This window comes from Thermobia domestica, chromosome 3 (assembly GCF_964235325.1).
Source record: "Thermobia domestica chromosome 3, izTheDome1.hap1.1, whole genome shotgun sequence".
Lineage (NCBI taxonomy): Eukaryota > Metazoa > Arthropoda > Insecta > Zygentoma > Lepismatidae > Thermobia > Thermobia domestica.
In genome coordinates this window covers 267,320,490-267,334,268 of record NC_137456.1, presented here as the reverse complement: position 1 = coordinate 267,334,268, position 13,779 = coordinate 267,320,490, and the positions used below count along the sequence as shown (strand labels likewise).

The 13,779-nt window shown below is 35.1% G+C and overlaps 1 protein-coding gene across 1 annotated transcript in view; it reads left to right on the top strand.

Annotated features, from left to right (window-relative positions):
- The window catches only part of LOC145681644 (uncharacterized), a 255,102-nt gene extending 249,619 nt beyond the window's left edge, over nt 1-5,483 (top strand). The window contains exon 6 of the mRNA XM_081753266.1: nt 5,123-5,483. Coding sequence (XP_081609392.1) covers nt 5,123-5,412 — 290 coding nt within the window. The 3' untranslated portion in view covers nt 5,413-5,483. The remainder of the gene's footprint in view (nt 1-5,122) is intronic.
- Nucleotides 5,484-13,779: the final 8,296 nt, after the last annotated feature.

The following is a 13,779-nucleotide window of genomic DNA, read 5'->3' as shown; positions in this document are numbered from 1 at the left end:
GTGTGTCACGATGGGTGGTAAGTCAATTGGCCGTGGCTAAAGTTTTCATTGGCCCACGCTCTCTCTAATCTACAATGTTGAAAATTAATCAGTGAAAATCAATTGCAATTGATCATTCAATTGAAAGTAATTGCTGTGGAAATCAATTGCAATTGAATTAATTGCCAATTAATTTTAATTGCAATTGAATGACTGAATTCAATTGCAATTACTTTCGACTGCAATTACTTTCAATCAATTGATTAATTGCAATTGATTCTCCATTATTAATGTCCAACTGTATTTAACAATTAACCTTTACTTACTTCAATTGTTAATTGCAATTAACAATTAAATTTACAGATTAATTGTTAATTGTTAATTCAATTAAAATTTGCCCAACACTGGTTCAAGGCTAGTATAGAAAGCTTCGAGAACATTATCAACTTTTATCAATACACGAGTACATCTACACCAACAACTAGTAATATAGTGGCTACAATGAGTTGTATGTTACAAAATTCACTGTTTAACTATCAACTGTAATAGCGTTAATTTTGTTTATATTGAGCAATTCATTCATGTTAAGTATACTTAAAGTGAATTTTTGGTTCTCTCACTCTGTAATGTATGGAATAAGACAGGCACGGCGTGCCTCAATTACACACTAGGTTACATTCATTGAGGATTAATTAGCGTACCAGTTTGTGAACTGACAATTTACAATGGTGATCATTTTATTTTGTGGTACTGTAAATTTACTAATATGATTAACTTAGTACCAAAGAATATGATATCATAGTTACTATATTAGACTTTTCTCATATAGACATGGAATGAAAGAGTAATTCGTGCATAACAATGAACAAGGATGAGCAATGGCAAGGTGGACAAAAATTTAACTTGGGTTGAGGATCCAAATAATTTTGACCCCACTGTTCAATAGCGAGTTAGGGAGATACACTTTTTTTTTTAGTGTGTTCATTGATGGAGATGCCTAAACATTGTAACAAAGAGTGAAATTCAGATAAAGAGCTATAGCTTAGCATTTTGTAGATACCAATTCCAAGAGTTTAATTGGTATTATTATTATTATTATTATTTTATTATTATTATTATTATTATTATTATTATTATTATTATTATTATTATTATTATTATTATTATTATTGGTAGTAATAATAGTAGTGGTAGTAGTAGTATTATTAAGAATCCTTAAGGAAAAGAGAAACTTGCCCTGCACTCCTCCGAATTCGGCTACGACACTGTTTTCATTTTCCCAAATAGGTTGAGGATAACATATCTTAATAAACACAATTATTCTACATATTACACCATTTCCTGCACAGACATTTAATTTCCTGTTGCGTTTAATTCGTATTTAGTTTTGAAGATTTTAATCACAATGATTTAAAGAAAACAAGAGATTATGGTTGAGATGGGATATTTAGAATTCATAACAGGAAATGCGTTCTTTTTCTATTTTTAAATGAAGCAAATTTGATTGATGAGTCAACCATAGATTTCCGGTCGGGTAAAGTTCTCGTACACAAATAAGATGTCCAGTGATTTTTTATAAGAAAAATAATATACCAATTAAGATGCAGATATATATATATGAATGCATATGGTTATTATTAATATATTTTCCTTAATATGTTTTTTTAATTATATGTGTTTTTAGTAAAATTGGTTGATGGGCACTAATTATCTTTCAACAATAAACTCAATTGGTATTGTCATATTGACTGATGTTACAAATACAGGGGTTAACAAAATTTCAGGCTAGAGACAGGGAAATGTAAATATGGGGGATGAGTTTAAAATAATTTCGGCAACAAGCGAATGTTATGAGTTTCAACAAGTTCGGCTCATAAGCCTACCAAATGTCTTGTATTTGCAGGTCTTTCAATTAGAGGAAGGATTAACAAATCAATTAACAAATTACTGATTAATAAGTTTGTCTCGTTTTCTATATACGTTTCTCATCGATATTGTACTTTATTATTTTGTAGTTACTTTCAAATTTCAAAGAAAGATTTTCCAATGTATTAATACGGATTGTTAGTTACGAAAATATATGTGTTATATGTCTGGATCAATGTCATAAATTATGTATCATTTAAATGGTACGAAACATCGTTTTATATTTTTTAACGTTTTACATGATCCCAGCTTCCCCTAAATAGACTTTTTGGTGGTCAAATACGCGTTTCCTCTCATTTTCTTCACTCCAACACTTTATTTGTTATTATCATCGTTACATTAATTTTGGGAGCATAAGAATGAAGGAAGTCACAGAAGCGAGAGAACATTGAGATAACCATTTGAACATATTGTCTGTCAATCTCAAAGTTAACTGTTCGGAATTAGGATTGAAAAATAATGCAGAATAAATAGTGACCATTCTACAAGTGATTGATGCTGGTTGATTCTATTTGATACCAATCTAGATTATTCTATTTGAAATTGAATAAGCAGGTTATAATTCAATCTTCTCTGATGGTAAGAAAAAAACTTAGGCAGCTTTTTTCGCGGTATGGGTTCAATTGGCCCTCACAAAGTGAGTTGAATATGAATGGAGATAAGGCAAAGGTCATTTGTTGGTGTGGGTATATGAAACATGCTACCTGGCTGTGGCAGTTCAGTTAAACCGTGAACTTGAGTAAGGAAAGATTGAACATGGGACCTCTACAGAGCGTCATTTGAAGATTTTTAAAACAAAAGGTATTGTCATATATGCAAAGAATATGTACCGTATTAACAGAGACTTTAAATTGTTTTTAAAATAATTTTCACAATCAAAAATATCAACATTTCAGAAACTATTAAACAACGGTGCCAGTCTCAAATACAACGAAACGTTGTATAAGCGATAAATTGGGTGTAACATATGTAAGTAACGTATGACTACGAGTAAGGCGAGAAAGTGCAGGAAATTTGAGAACTGACACAAATATAGTTTTACCATCAACTTTATGACAGTTTTGAGCTCTTATGAAGGGTTTAGCTTTGCTATACAGTATGTAAACACAAAAGGCAGTAAGCCATTGCCTACCATCGAGCATGCTTAAGTTTGCCAAGTTTCTTATCTGATAGGCATCTATCACAGGCTCCCCTTATGACAGATTAAAATATTTCGTACTAGAACGTTTGATCATAACTGAGATAACGCAGATTTAGAAATGTGTTCAGTTCTGAAGACATTTTTCCGAATCCAGACAATGGATATGTTACACAAGGACCAGACAAAGTACCATTAGTTACATAATCGATTTCTTTCAGTAACTGACGGAATCATAGTTCAATGAAATTCCATAAACATATGCATCACTGCAAGGTCTTTCATAAATATATGCCGACCACTCTAATAAATCCTCCTTTTGACCCAGCCTTATCATTAGTGCCATCGCAGCCGAGAGTTACCATATATCAAGCTCACATTTTCAGTTTTTCGTAGCAGATAGAACCAGTAATATTATTTGCTGATGCTGATCTGGTCAAAGAGAAGTGGCCGAGAAATATGTTACCGGTTCTGCAAGGACACAATAACGTTCTTTCATCTTCAAATTCCTGTGGTCTCCAGGAGGAGTCGCGGTAGCTCAGTGGTAGAGCGTTCACCTCTGGTGCTTGAGTTTCTGGGTTCGATCCCAGCCCCCGGCAAATGAACTTTTTGGTGGACAAACACCGTGTGCGTGGGTTTTCTCGGGGTTCTCCCGTTTCCTCCCACTTCCTTCATTCCACTATTTCATTCATTACTCATCATCACCGTCTCCTTTATCTTAACTGGCATAAGCGTGGGACGTAAAACTCAAAGATTTCATTTCATTTTTCCCTGTGGTTTCCGGAGCAGGCCATCACGAATGTTTGATCTTTCTCGCATCAAAATAGATGGTAGTAGTTTCACTGTATTAACAGTCACTTTAGTTCTTACACTTTTACGATTTTCGCAATCTCACTTTGTACTTTACTTCTGTCAACTATGTTTTGCAGCTGCTTTGGATTTACAATGTCAAAATCTTCCAAAACTGCGGTAGCAATTACTGTCAGTTTTCTTCGAGTCAGAATGGTTTTCTCCTTATTTTTGCTGAAGTTGGGAGGAATGTTCTCATTTTCGTATTTAATACATCCAATCGGTGATTGCGTTCTTGTCTTCTTCGAGGGATACTTCAAACGAGAATAAGGATATCCCAGCTTCTGCGTGTTCTTTATTCCTTTCTTTCTTGTTTCCCAATATGATCAGGAGTTTTAAGATCCTTTAGCGTAACTGGTACTGGGTTGGTTGAAATGTTCACCGCAAGATCTCCTTTCGCTTTCCTTGCTTCTCGTTTGTTCAGTTTTCTTGTCCAAATAACGTTAATAGAATCTATTACCACATTTCAACTTGACCTTTGGTCGGACAGAAGTACTCTTTCCGATTCAGGTACTTTCAATTTGCCGTTACAACGACATACCGTCGAATGTAAACACTTGGAAACTGCTATACCATCACCTTATTGTCCTTCTTCTTCAATCTTCATAAATTATTTTTTATTTAATTCTCTCTGTTACTTCAAACTAAAAAATTCCGTTGCCTGAGGTGACTGTTCATCATTGTTAATATACTGCGGAGCGACAGAACAAAAATCCAAGCACGTATCCAATTTTCTTCCACCTATTCTGTTACCGCCTTGAAAATCAAATTCTCTGCTGATTAATTGCTTCCGCCTCTCTTCATTTCCTGATGCCTAGATAAATAAAATAACATAAGTTCTTCGAAAGTGGGAATCGTTCTCCAGTACATTTCTTTTGCAATACAGATAATATCTTCTGCTCTTGACACATACTTTATGGTTGATTTTGCCATCTTTGTTCCTTATAGCACAAAATAAATGCACAAGGCGTTTGACGCGAACATAGTAGTAGATAATGAACCCACCACTAACTATAAAAGTGCAACCCTAATCAGATCACTAACATAACTACACGGCCGGCAACCAGACATGTGTCCCAGGCAAATATACAATATAGTTATAACTATCGTTAGGTTCCTAAACAGATGCAGAAGACTTAAGCACATGCAATAGCCTGCTCCGGCAAGAGCAATTAATTTCCTCATTTAATATTTAATTTTGTGTTTTAAATTTATAATTTTATTTTCTAGGTATGGCTACCCTTACGTATTTTGTGGTGGTCAGCTACACTCGAGAGCTTACTGAGTCAAGGAAAGCAAAGGAAGAGGGACAACAAATACAACCACAAGGAGGTTATGCTGCAGGTTATGGTGCACCGGTACAGTACTCTGCTCCGGTACAATATGGTGCACCGGTTCAGTATTCTCCTCCGGTACAACACAGTGGTCAGGGACAATACTATAACCAGGCTGACTACGGTACTCCACCGCAATATAATACTCAGGCAGGATACTACAATACTCCACCTCAGCAATATTAAGACATGCATAAGTTTAGCATACACATTTCAACTACATATGCTGTGGTAACAAATAAATACGTGCGTTTTAATTAGTTGTATTAAGTAGTACTTTTGAGTTGTCTCACAATATGAATAACACCAAATTGTCAGGTAGAACATTTTGCTATTACACATTCAATAGTACATGTAAGGTGTCATATTTTACTGTACAAATTATTATTGAGTACCATGATATTTATATAAAAATGTTAGCAGTAGCAAAAAGCATTACGTAGATAAGAAAAAACTTATAATTGCTTTCTTTCTTTGCATAACTCTTTAGGAAATGGATATACTTGGGAATGTATTTTCCTTTAAATTGAAATGGAAAGTTATCTAATACGTTTTCACAAATGGAAAGACAAAACGTTTGTATACTAGGGTGGAGCGCTTTGCAATTTTCTTGGAAATTCAATCACAGCTGGTGCTGTGGAATCGACCTTACTGATTTTTTTTATTTTTTGGGCAACCCCTACCCTGACCGAACGGACTTAGTTTTTTAAGGGTTTGGTTAGGCCACACGCTTAACACCAATTACGGCAAAGCTACTTGGGGTCGTTTTTAGAGTTACCTGATGGGTATAATACAATTAGTTTATAAAAAAACTTGTAGCAATGCCAGTAAATACTTTTAAAATGTTTATGAGTTAAAGTACAGCCGTATTAGCTCAGTTGTTGGAATTGATGTCCAGATTTCGTTTGGAATGCCACGTTCATGATCACTATAGTCATAGTCCTTGATATAACATGATTTTCTTTGTGCAACTCTTCGCTTATTCTGATCTGTACAATAAATAATCCGGGGAGATGGTTGCACATCGTTTTCCGCCCACCGCCCACCCACCCACTAGGAATAGGTTGACATTTGATCTTAGGTCACGTACTTCTTCTTGGTCTCGAAGCGGGGCATTCTTGTTCTAGACTTCAGTTTGGCTCTACTGTAGATATCTCTTGCGTTCTTGCCGCACTTTTCGACACTGACCCGGACATCAGCTTCACAGTGCATTCCACAGCTTGACTATGGCAACACAATGTTGTTGTTAGAGTAGCAGAAGCCGGATGTTTTGTGCTGATCTGTTAGGTTTTGTGTGATTGGCGGCTCTCCTAGACATTTAGGCCAATTAATCACGTCGTAGTAAATTTCAACTGTAATATTTAATTTCGGAACAATGAAGTCACGTGAGCGACTTGATCTCGAAGTCTTCTGTCTGGGGCACATTTTTATCATTCTCCAGTCTAACGTTCGAATATGCGTATTTTCATATACTTTCATAGCTATCAACATGTCTTCATGATGAGCGTAGTATAAGCTTGTTTGTACAACATAATGAACTATGTGTTGTAGATTTTCTGGCAGAAAACGTGATAGCTTAACTATGCTAAACAGATGCATGAAGCCTATTTCGCACGAAAGATTTCAAAATATTGAAAACCAGACGGGAGCGTATACATTAACAATGCACTGGCAAAGTAGACACTTACTTCAAGTAGGTTTATCAGTACTGACGTAGTGGCGAAGCATCCCACAGGACAATGTAAGCCATCGTTAATGTGATAATGATTCTGGTTTCATGTTTGCTAGATCGGTAGCACACATTCCTGTAGTAACAGCCTTACAAGTTTCAAAGATATAACTCTGGCCGCTGCTTAATCCATTTGTCTTCTCAATTTCAGACACTCATTCAACGGGAATGGGTGTAAAGGGGACAATCGGTCAACGTTCAAAATCCTTTAATTTCTTACCGATAGGGCCAGAAAAAGCGTTGAGGCCCGTCGTCCCACCATCCAATTCGTTAGCCAGGTGTCGAAACGGCAACTCGTTGGTATGAAGAAGGCAAATGATATGCGGCATTTCCTTCCCTAAAGATATTTTATTTTGGCTTATTACGCCCTTATCCCATCCTGTGTTCGTGGCTTCAACATCGCTGCAGACTGCCTCAAGACTTGACACGTCGTACAGGTTCTTCCCTAAAAACGCTAATATAGTGTCGGCAATATCCTTGAGAGTGCCTGACATAGGTGTGGCATGACACAAATATTCTGAAACCTGCTCCGATAGAACAATGATATGCTTTTCTGTAACCTCTCGTCTTCGTACTTTGCCGCTAATTCTTTCTTGCGCAAGAGTTGCATCATTTTTTCACATGTAATCGCCCGGCCTATGCGAGCCTTTTCTCTCTGGATCTCCTCACCCAGTTTATCTTTTCCTCTTCGTACCTTAGATCTGTCGAAAACAAGATTTTTGTCCTCTGACGTTATGAGTCTCGCATCCTAAAGTACGTCAGAAGTGATCAAAGTAACCTGTCCTTTTGAAGCTCCAGTTCAAGACGCTGTCTCCTCTGTATTTCGAAGACAGATGCACTTTAGGCTATGTTTCGTTCTTGGTCGCTTCTCGCCCATCTTCATTCAAAAGCTTCGAAATTATTCCCATGACGACGCTAGTATCTTTGACCTGTGCCTAAGCCTAATCCCACTAGCGGATGGGCTTGTTTCATCGCTTCCAGCGCCTTTCCTGGTTGTCTGACCTTAAATCTGCTCACTTTACGGGAAAACATCTTTGAGAGAGATTTGCTTGTTCGGACGTTAATGTTACCAATACTCATTTCCCGTGATCTTCTCTGTTGAAAAAGAAACTTTAATTTTCACTTTGGAATCATGCGTGTCCTCTCACAGTTGCAATCTTCGGTGGTTTTACATTTGCAAGACGCAATATCAAAAAGAGACTTTTCCTCGTTTGCAAAAAACCTTCCTCAAAGTATTGCTTCTTATATTGTCGACTGAAATGTTCTTCCTTGGTGCAACACTTATTATAAAATGTTTTCACATATCTTTTCTGAAACCACACGAATGCTTGCTTTACGCCATATATGCACAGCTTTTGCCCAGCTATTTTACAAATGTCAGTCACTGGTAATTTACTCGTAGGTGCACTTTAGTCACCACTTAAACCACTTCGAAACCAATGATAATGTCGCAAAACGTCAGCGTAAGTGGATAACTGCACGTCACTCGTTTCACTTGGAGTGCCACATAAGCCTCGTGTCACACTTTCCCGCATTTTTCTGCTATGACGCTTTTTCATGATCTTACTTTCCATTGCTTCCGAACTTCGAAACCAAAGTATAGAAAATGACTCTGAATCGTATCGCACTAAGAAGACTGTAACTTTAGGTATAATGCCAAACTTTCTGTGTTAACAGAAACAGCAGCGAACTAAAACCGTTAAAGCTTAAGCTGGAATAAACATGCCTCTTGGATTTGTTAACCGAAATACGCAATTTTTATATTATCGCCGAACTTCGTGCGAGAATATTCTAGAAATGTTGGCGTTGGTTCTGCAGCCAACTAGACGAACTGGAGGTGAGCGAATCTTCTGGAGGGAACCAGACGTTGCAATGACGCTCGAAGAGCTTGGCCGAAGTAAGGAACCACGAAGTTGTGTAGCCTGCCGCTAGATGGCATTTGTTGTCGGTGTACATAAGCGAAGAGTTGTCAAAAACAAATGGTGTTATATCAAGAGTTATGATTATAATCATCGTTAACGTGACATTTCAAACAAATTCGGGACATTAATTCCAACAACCGAGATAATATGTCTCTACATAGAGTCATAATCATTTTAAATTTATTTACTGGCATTGCTACAAATTTCCTTTAATAACATAATTGTATTACACTCATCATGTCGCTAAAAACGACAACAAGTAGCTTTTCTGTCCTTGGTGTTGTGCGTGTTGCCTAACCAAACACCTATAAAAACTTAAAGTCCGTTAGGGCAGAGTAAGGGGTTGACCAAAAAAATCAAAAAATATCAGTAAGGTCGGTGGCGCCTTTTCCGCACTAGCCATAATCGAATTTCCAACGAAAGTGCAAAACGGTCTACCCTATTGTTTACGAGATGACTCAGAACCACACATTTTCAACGGAATATCTTAGGGATTATTTCTTGAAAATTTAATATTTTCCTTAGGTGTGTATAATTATTTCACTGATATTGTGCAGAAAAGGTCGTGAAATAGTTACTTTCGTTTGAGACATCGATGTTTTTATAGCGGACAGCGTTTTTCGTGTGTGTAATATACTCGTACAAATATCAAAATAGTAAATGATATTAATAAATATGGCGGTAACATCTTCCGTATCTTCAAGTTACTATCTTCCGTACTACTGTGAAGAATTGTGGGTATGAAGGTAAGTTTCTAGATTTGGTAACACTTTTCTAACTAAAGTTTTGAACAAAGAAGCGGAATATTTTCTTTCTCTGTTAGGTGAATAAGACAACTCTGATTTTCCATTCCTTAATTCAATTACAATGTAAAGGTTACAAACTGAATCCATCAAGTAACGTTTCTCGTGAATGTTTTCTTCGCACTAAAATTATTGTGAATATTAATTATTCCTGACTACAGAAACGTTCTGCAATATGCATTTCAATATTTTACATTTTTTCTGTTATAAAGATCATGTGGTGCATATTCAAGTGTAAGTGTGGAAATTCTGGATCAACTGCAATGAAACTTGCAAAGATATATGACTTACTATCTGAAAAAAATATTTAAGTTAAACATTACTGTTTTACTGTTTCTAAAGTGTAATATGTAAATCAATTCTAAGCAACCGATACTTCTTTAAAACCTACAAACAAATATGCATTGCATTTCAAAATAACTGTTGGGAAGTGATTTCTGACACCAAGATAAGCAAAAAAAGTATAATCCAACCTGGGAGCACATCTGCTTCCCTTTGGAGTTATAGGCTGCCGAGAACTTGCAAAATTAAATTTAAATTCCATGGCTCATATACGATGGGACCTCTCGTAGTCGGGCAAAAACTTCACTTAGCAATTAGTATGCACTCTATCCAAAGAACCATCTTTCAGAATCCTAACCTAGCCATGCAAAAATTATTATTGTAATAGTTTGGCTGCGGACATATAACTTGAAGTACTCACCAACTATATTGCCCACTCCCACCTAGCCTCCTCAATTCGAATCCAAATCAAGAGTTTGAAAAAAATATAAAAAACAATTAATAATACAAAGTGTCAATCTGGACTCAGTCTGATAAAACCTGGCAGGGCGGGCTTGTGTTGGGCTGTGGCATATTACGAATCCACCTCGATGCAGACGATTGATTATACATCTAATATTTCATTTCAAAAAGTAAACAAGGTAAAAACTTCAAACATAAACAGATCAAAAATCAAACACAATGTTTCAACTTTTCAAAAATTAACAATTCTATTGTAACCAAATGAGGCTAGTGTATATGCACTAAAACGTTTGAATATTAAATATACACAGTATTCAAACCACAAGCAAATTTCTATGATAAATCTCGATTTTCTGATCTTTTCAACATTTGTCTAAATTCAATCTAATTATCTTTATATCTGACTTTAATCTCAAATATTTTTTTTAATTCCAAATATTTTTAATTCTATCAAAATACTTAAGAAGGAAGCAGTAATTAATAGATAAAGAAATCGTGAATGCTTTACGAATATCAGAATTGTAATTCCTCTATTTCAAGTTTAACACTAATCTCAGTCGTCAAATCTTTAAAAAATGACTAAATCAGCGTTCTTATAATTCAGAAACAAACACTGATTTAGTAATAATGCAAAATTGATTATCAACTTGAGCTTATTTAAAAATCAAATCTTGAACCTCTTGACAACTGAAGAAAAATCGAGAGTATTCGTTTTCTTTGAAAAAAAAATAAATTTAATATCAATATTAAAACAGAATATCTCAGCTGCAAAGAAAAGCTATAAAAGGAATTGAAACATTGGATCGGAAAAAGCTCGAGTTTTAATAAGGTGGTCTCCGTCAGAATCAATAAATATATTTCGCCACCTAATTGGGAGGAACTTAATTATGGATTCAAACAAATGCAAAGGTCAGCAAATTTTATCCCTTGATGAAAACCAATTCTACAGACGACCTCAGAATATACATAAATCACCTGACACAACTACTTGTTTAAGATAAATCAAAGTTGTCACTCATCTGTATCTAATTTATTTGATTTTTACCTTCAGACCGTCAACCTTCAATGGAAACCTTTGCTTCTTTGAGTGGACAGATGACCAATAATTAAAGCAATTTTTTACTCAGTGCCAGACTGATATTTCCTCCATTATCGCGAATCCGAACAATCTACTCAGTAAATCACGACTTGAAAGAACTTTACGTAACGACAATACTTTCGATTTACTTGTTAAAACAAGGTAAAATCCAGCATTCGCTCAAATAGTCTATTATCAGAATTTTCCAACACTATTATTTTTCTCTCTTTATAATTTTGTTTTTTTTATGAAAAAATATTTTTCAGAAAGAATTAAATGAGAATTCAGACGTGAAATGTACTTAGAATTAAATCTCAGAGCACCAAAACTAACAAAAAAGAGCGATTTGTATTCACTATTTTTTCACTGCCTCCCTTGGCCACCAAAATCCCTCTCTGGCTTTGTAACGTTCTTACTTAAAATATATCACCTTTTGCTTCTCCAATTTTTTTCCAGAATCACTAATAAATTATTCCAAATTGCGAAATATAATATAGCTTTCAATTCACAATGAATAATGAATAGTATTAAATTCACTGGCACGGAACACCGAGTTGCCCAACTAACTGCATTAAAACATATCCTAGTGATCAAAGGAAAACGAAGCGGCGAACGCAAGACGTAACAAACAACCACATCTGTAACCCAGTAATTAGTCGACGTAAGCAAGAGTCACGCTGGCAGGTAAGGATCGGCGAGTTAGGCACCGTCCCGTAAACGATCGCGCGCTCAGCTCGTTTTTCTACAGTTGTCAATAGTTACAGTTTTTTCAGTGTATTCCTCCGCACATTTTCCTTTCAATTTTTTTATTATATACTTTCTTTAAAAAAAGAATTTTTTGACAAGTGTGAACTTCTAATTACTTTACAATTTATATATTTCAATACTAATAATATAAATATGTATATGTATTTATATATATATATTTTCCTTGTACGAATCCATTCTTCTTTTTCGTAGTAACTCGAAGGGATTGTATGCTACAACCGCCACACTTTAGAGGAAAAAAATCCAAAGGAATATTTTAGCTGCAGGAAATCTATAACATAGAAAAATACCATATTAGACAAACAAATCAATATATATACTTATATAACTCTAATTACATATATGTAATTACCTTAAAAAATTTTAATATTATCAAATCAAAAATCTCTAAAATCTCCACTCTGAAATATATTTTACACAAACAAGTTAATATATTTAGAACATTTTTATTTACAAAGATATCTCTAATTTCTGTATATTTATATTTTTATATTCTTTTTGAAATTTCATTTCCCTGAAATGTCATTTCAAAAATAAATATCTTACTCAATACAAACAAATTATATACAAGATATAAATAAGAATATAACCAATAAGATATAAGTAAAAGGCTAATGATTTTAAATTCACAATAAATTTCCTAAGTAATTATATTTAAAAATTTCATATCTTTTCCAGCCGTTGATTTCTATTCATTCTATCGTCTAGGTTCTCGATATACTTTAATTTCTGAAACATGGCTTCTTCTAAACGAATCCATATTATTTCTCTCCTCTGAAAGAAGGACAGTACTTGTTGTTAGGAAACGACTTACAACAAATGGACCAAGACATTTATCACTCAGGGACTTTGAAATTTTTTCCTTCAACGAGGATTTGACGTGAGCACGTTTAAGAACTTATCCCCGAGACCGTACGATACTTCTCTTCTTCTCTGAGACATTAATTCCTTTCTCATATTCCACGATTTTTTCCATGTTTTTCATGGCATTCAACCAGAGCTCATGGGTTGATTTACCCCCTATATCTGACTCAGTGATGTCCCATCGATTTTCCAAAGGGGTGTTAGTAGGACGTCCGTAAAAGATTTCGATAGGAGCCATCTTTAGGCCAGAATGCGCGCTTATATTCAGGGTATACTGCAAATCGGGAATAAGATTTGCCCAGAGGTGCTGCTTATCAGAAAAATAACCACGAATAGAATCTTTTAAGGTTTTAATGGAACGTTCGACATCATTTCCTTCTGGATGATAATGACTTAATTTTAAGTGTTTTTTTGCCTAATCCAAACAAAAATTTTCTGAAGTACTCAGAAATAAAAACTGAGGCATTATCAGTTGGTATAGCCTCAGGAAAACCCATCCTACTAAACATATCCATTAATTTTTCGGTTATGGATGCTGAAGGCAATGTTTTTAGCTTTTCCAGCACCACAAACCTACTAGCATTGTCTACTCCTATTAGGATATATTTAAAACCTTTAAAGGTGGGTAAAGTTCCTATAATATCT